The sequence below is a fragment of the Marmota monax genome, unplaced genomic scaffold, assembly GCF_021218885.2.
Source record: "Marmota monax isolate L192 unplaced genomic scaffold, Marmota_monax_Labrador192_F-V1.1 WCK01_AAM20220418_F8-fsc00320, whole genome shotgun sequence".
In the NCBI taxonomy this organism is placed as follows: Eukaryota; Metazoa; Chordata; class Mammalia; order Rodentia; family Sciuridae; genus Marmota; species Marmota monax.
Window position 1 is genome coordinate 1,118,038 of NW_026694783.1, and position 6,172 is coordinate 1,124,209.

Genomic DNA, 6,172 nt, shown 5'->3' on the forward strand with positions numbered 1-6,172 from the left:
ACCTTCAAGCTTTGGGAGCAATGGCAACTGTGTGTGTGCATGTCTGCCTAGATCACAAAGGAGTGGCTTCACATTGGTGTACAAGCATCCACCAGGAGTGAGAAAAGAAAAAGATTAAAAGTACAGATCCCCATTTATTTCTAAAATAGGTTTACATCACCTTTCTTTCAGTGAGTATACGACAGCCTGGATTCTAACAAACTTGCATCAGGAATTTAGTGCAGCAATCAACTATAAAACCTTCTGTAGCAGATTCAATGCGATTCCAATCAAAATCCCAATGGCATTCCTCACAGAAATAGAAAGAGCAATTATGAAATTCATCTGGAAAAATAAAAGACCCAGAATAGCTAAAGAAATCCTTAGCAGGAAGAGTGAAGCAGGGGGCATCACTATACCAGATCTTAAACTATACTACAGAGCAATAGTAACAAAAACAGCATGGTATTGGCACCAAAACAGACTGATAGACCAATGGTACAGAATAGAGGGCACAGAGACTAACCCACAAAACTACAACTACCTTATATTAGACAAAGGTGCTAAAAGCATGCACTGGAGAAAGGATAGCATCTTCTACAAATGGTGCTGGGAAAACTGGAAATCCATATGCAACAAAATGAAATTGAATCCCTATCTCTCACCATGCACAAAACTCAACTCAAAATGGATCAAAGGATCTAGAAATCAAACCAGAGACTCTGCATCTAATAGAAGAAAAAGTTGGCCCTAATCTCCATCACGTGGGATTAGGCCCCAATATCCTTAATAAGACACCTATAGCACAAGAATTAAAACCAAGAATCAACAAATGGGATGAATTCATACAAAAAAGTTTTTTCTCAGCAAGAGAAATAATATGTGAGGTGAATAGGGAGCCTACATCCTGGGAACAAATTTTTATCCCTCACACATCAGATAGAGCTCTAATCTCTAGGGTATACAAAGAACTCAAAAAGCTAAACACCAAAAAAAATAAATAACCCAATCAACAAATGGACCAAGGATCTGAACCGAAACTTCTCAGAAGAGGATATACAATCAGTCAACAAATATATGTAAAAATGCTCACCATCTCTACAGTCAGAGAAATGCAAATTAAAGCTATTCTAAGATACCATCTCACTCCAGTAAGAATGGCAGCCATTATGAACAACAACAAGTGCTGGTGAGGATGCAGGGAAAAAGGTACACTCACACATTGCCGGTGGGACTGTAAATTGGTGCAGCCAATTTGGAAAGCAGTATGGAGATTCCTTGGAAAGCTGGGAATGGAACCACCATTTGACCAGCTGTTCCTCTTCTCACACTATACCCAAAGGACCTAAAAGCAGCATACTACATGGACACAGCCACATCATTGTTTATAGCAGCACAATTCACAATAGCTAGTCAGAGGAGCCAACCTAGATGCCCTTCAATGGATGAATAGATTTTTAAAAATGTGGCATTTATACACAATGGAATATGACTCAGCACTAAAAAATAACAAGATCATGGCATTTGCAGGGAAATGGATGGCATTAGAGCAGATTATGCTAAGTGAAGTTAGCCAATCCCAAAAAACAAATGCTGAATGTCTTCTCTGATATAAGGGGGGTGACTCAAAATGGGGTAGGGAGGAAGAGCATGTGAAGAAGATTACCTCTAGATAAGGAAGAGGTGGGAGGGAAAGGGAGGGAGAAGGGGAATTGCATGGGAGAGGGAAGGAGACCCCCTTCGTTATACAGAATACATGTATGAAGATGTGAGGGAAAAAAAAATAGTGTTACCTTAGATTAGGTAAAGAGAAGTGATGGGAGGGGAGGGGAGGAGATGGGAGGATAGGAAGGACAGTAGGATGAAATAGACATTATTATTACTGTGTGTATGTATGTGAATGCATGACCAATGTGATTCTGCAACCCGTACACTCAGAAAAATGAGATATTATATCCCATCTGATTCAAATGTATGATATGTCAAGGTCATTGTACTCTCAAATGTAACTAATTTAAACAAATAATAATAATAAAAAAACCTTCTGCAGCCTGAGCACAGCTACAGAAAATGGCTAATATGAAAAAGTTGAAGAATAACTAGTACTCCAATTATATGAATTTGGAAGAAAGCAACACTTGTAAGGCACAGATCACTGGTAAGGCTTGTGTGCCAGAATATGAATTTAGTGGAGCCATTTAAAAAAAAAAAAAAAGCATGGGAAGTTGAAAGTTCTTTAAAATCTAACACAATAATAATAATTCTGGGTGCATTTCCACAGTAGTTGAAGTCAGTATGTTAGATAAATGTTAGATAGCTATTCTAAGATACCATCTCACTCCAGTAAGAATGGCAGCCATTATGAACAACAACAAGTGCTGGTGAGGATGCAGGGGAAAAGGTACACTCACACATTGCTGGTGGGACTGTAAATTGGTTGCATTCTCATCTTCACTGGAGCAGTATTCACAGTAGCCAAGAGAAGGAAACAACTAAAGTGCCTTCTGGATGCAGGGTACACCGGGGGATTTCTCCCAGTTTTAGAGCACTCAGCTACTTCCCCGAGAAAGTATGTTCCCTAAATTTAGACTGCTCGCTCACAAGATGAGACCCAGGTACTCATATTCACTGGACTCTCAGGAGACATTAGAGGTGTTAGCTGAGGGATCCTCATATCAGACAGTTCCAGGAAAATACCAGAAGGGGAAATTAGAACCCTCTGGCATAAATTCCTCAAAGGGGACACTCAGCACAAAGACATTCTGACAGGCTGTCTGGCCTTGAGAGACAAAGGGAGAATACAAACATATTATTGCAAAGGTCAAGTGATTCTTCTCTACTTTTCTATCATGGGAAATGCTCATAAACAACAACAACAAAAACCTTTGCTTTTGATTCTTTCTATAGTACTGGGATTTGACACAGGGGCATGTTAAATATGAGCTACATACACAGCCCTTGTTTTAGAATTTAAAGACACGTCTTTCTAAATTGCCCATGGTCTCCCTAAATTCCTGATGTTGACCTTAAAATCGCAATCTTCCTGCCTTAGCCACCTGAGTCTCTGGAATTACAGGCAAGTGCCATTAAACCCAGCCAAAAACAAAACAAAACAGAAATCCTTTAAGAAAATTCCATCCATGGGCTGGGGAGGTAGCTCAAGCGGTAGCACGCTCGCCTGGCATGTGCGCAGCACTGGGTTCAATCCTCAGCACCACATACAAATAAAGACGTTGTGTCCGCTGAGAACTAAAAAAAAAAAAAAAAAAATGAATATTAGGAAAACTCTCTCTCTCTCTCTCTCTCTTTAAAAAAAAAGAAAGAAAATTCCATCCAGTTCTTGGTAAAACAATTAAAAAATACTGTGCTCATTTGAAATGTAATATGGGAAAAATAATTGATAATATTGAGGAGAGGGGAAGTTATCATTGGGAATGTGGAGAGGTAGCTGAAATTTTAAGATTTTGTCGACATCTACATAAAGGTTTAGGCTGGGAGACAGGGTTCTGGATTTGACATTTTGTTTCCATACATTGAGATCATTCAGGAGGACACAGGCAGAATGGAACTCAACTGTAATCCCAGCAACTCAGGAGACTGGGAAACAAGTTCAAGACCATACTCAGCAACTGACTCAAAATAAAAAAAGAAAAATAAAAAAGTACCAGGGATGTAGCTCAATGATAAAGAACCTCTGGGTTCAATCCACAGTAATACCATCCTCCCAAAAAAGAAAGAAAAGCAAGCTCATCAGGAAAGAAAAACTGAGACCCCCTACAGAAAACACTCCCCTCGTGCAGGAAAACAATACATGGAGTTGAGATTTGGATGATCATTCCACTCCACAATCCCCCACCATCTGGGAAGGTGCTGGAATGCTGGTACATATGTGCTCAGATAGGACTTCAGGTATGTAGAACTTATGAGAAAACAAAAGTCATCAGAACCACATCAGAGACTCAATTGCACATCCATGTGTACATGATAAAACTCATCATTATAAAGATGACAATTTTTCAATTATAAGAGTAAAATAAGTACTTATCATTACCTGACATTCATGTATATTATAAAACTATACTATATTACCATAATACCAAGGAATCACAATGAAAGCAAAATCAATATATGAATCCATATAATGTAAAAATTTATACTTAATTACAATAGAAAAAGTCTAGATAAATCAAACCATAAAAAGGCCAATCTCAGCAACTTAGCTAGACCTGTCCCAATAAATCAATCAATCAATAAATAGTATCAGGGATATAGCTCACTAGTATAATATCCCCAACTTTCGGTAACTTAAAAAAAAAAAAAAATGAAAACGAGCTAGCTCAGGAAGAAAAGCGAGGTCCCTGTGGACCGGCGCTTCTCTGCTGCAGGAAAACGTGGAGATGTGGTTATGACAACCCTCCCACCGTCAATCACCAGCGTCGCCAAGAGTCTGGGTGGCAGGCGCACACCAGCCAGAGAGTACTAAGGCAGGGGCTGCGGACGCCCAGAGAGGATGAGAAGGTGCCACTGACATGTCCCCACCTAGGAGGCCCGTGGGACACCTCCCCACCTAGGAGGCCAGTGGGACACGTCCCCACCTAGGAGGCCAGTGGGACACCTCCCCACCTAGGAGGCCGGGGGGACACGTCCCCACCTAGGAGGCCAGTGGGACACCTCCCCACCTAGGAGGCCGGGGGGACACCTCCCCACCTAGGAGGCCAGTGGGACACGTCCCCACCTAGGAGGCCAGTGGGACACCTCCCCACCTAGGAGGCCAGTGGGACACGTCCCCACCTAGGAGGCCAGGGGGACTGGGGGCTCGGGCCTGCCGGCTCCAGAGACTGCCGGTGCCGTCTGCCAGCTCCTGTCCCGCCCCAGCCTCCCTCCCCAGCCTCCCGGCCCAGCCTCCCGGCCCAGCTCCAGGCGCCCCTGCCCACTCACCATTCCCTGGAGCTCAGGAGCCAGGCTGCTCCCTAAGGGTCTTCAGACCTGCACAGCAGACAACCCGGACTCCGAAGCTGGAGAGCGAAGCCTGGAGACAACGGCAGAGATGGCGGACTCCGGGACGCGGCCCCTCCGTCAGGGGAACGAGGACGGCCGATCCAGGGCGCCTCCTCCGGTCCCACAGCGGAGCAGGTTTCGCGACCTCCAGGAGCCACTCACTCGGAGGAAGCCGGCGGGAGGCAGTCTGGAAGGATCTCCGTCCCCAGGGGAAGGATCCTGCCCTGAAGCCCTGGCCTCGGGGTTTCCTGCAACGCTGACCTCAGTCAGGGGGCCTGCGGTTTCTCAAGCCGCTTGCTAGGGCAGAGCGCCCCTCCTGCAGGTGCTCCTGTGGGGTGTCTGAGCGGCTCCCAGCTGCTAGCTGCAAACCGGAAGTGACTCGGACACCGGGCAGAGGACCCCATTGCGAAAGCCCGCCCCCTCCTCCCTGGCTGCACACAGGATTGGACCGTTCTCACTCAGTGCTCCTGGACGGACAGGGCTTCAGGCCTGAGGGTCCCTTGAGTCTGAGCCCAATAACCTTCTTTTTGAGTAAAGGAAATAATACCCAATCCAGTCACGAATAAGGCCAAAATGACAGATTCTTGGTTGCAGTTTTTTTTTTTTCTTTTTCCTTTTGAAGTCTGGTAATTAGACCTCAGAGCCTCAGGCTGCTGCTATTTTATGGCAAAATTTCCTTCAAAAGTAGAATCTCGACCAACCAGCAGAACATTTGCATCTAACCTTGCAAGTAAAGTCATTTCAGTTTCTGGATTATATATGCCTGTATATTATTCATGAATGAAAATAATGCAATGACAATTACTATAAAATGTCTTTTAACTTTTCTGCCCTTTGTTCTTGTTAGGAGACAGATTGAACTTTGAACTGGGAAGAAACCCCCTAAAATAACAATGTCCAATGAAAACAACATGTAAGGCACAAGGGTAATTTAAATATTTCTAGTATTCACATTAATAATGTTAAAAATGACAGTTGAAATTGATATAATAACATAATTCAGAATATCCAGAATATTATCTTTCTGTGACTAACCTAATAGAATACTACTAATGAAGTATGTGTGCTTTTGGAACTACATCCTCAAGTTTGACTCTTTCCATAATATCTCAGTTCACAGGAACCACATTCCAGATTTGAGAGCTATGGGTCCCCTAATTCCCCTAATATCAGGGACTTTATGGGCATGGTCTAT

At 43.4% G+C, this 6,172-nt stretch overlaps 1 protein-coding gene across 1 annotated transcript in view; it reads right to left on the reverse strand.

Moving 5' to 3' along the window:
- The window catches only part of LOC124079936 (zinc finger protein OZF-like), a 51,569-nt gene extending 46,234 nt beyond the window's left edge, over positions 1-5,335 (reverse strand). The window contains exon 1 of the mRNA XM_046425789.1: positions 4,918-5,335. Coding sequence (XP_046281745.1) covers positions 4,918-4,920 — 3 coding nt within the window. The 5' untranslated portion in view covers positions 4,921-5,335. The remainder of the gene's footprint in view (positions 1-4,917) is intronic.
- Between the last annotated feature and the right edge of the window lie 837 nt (positions 5,336-6,172).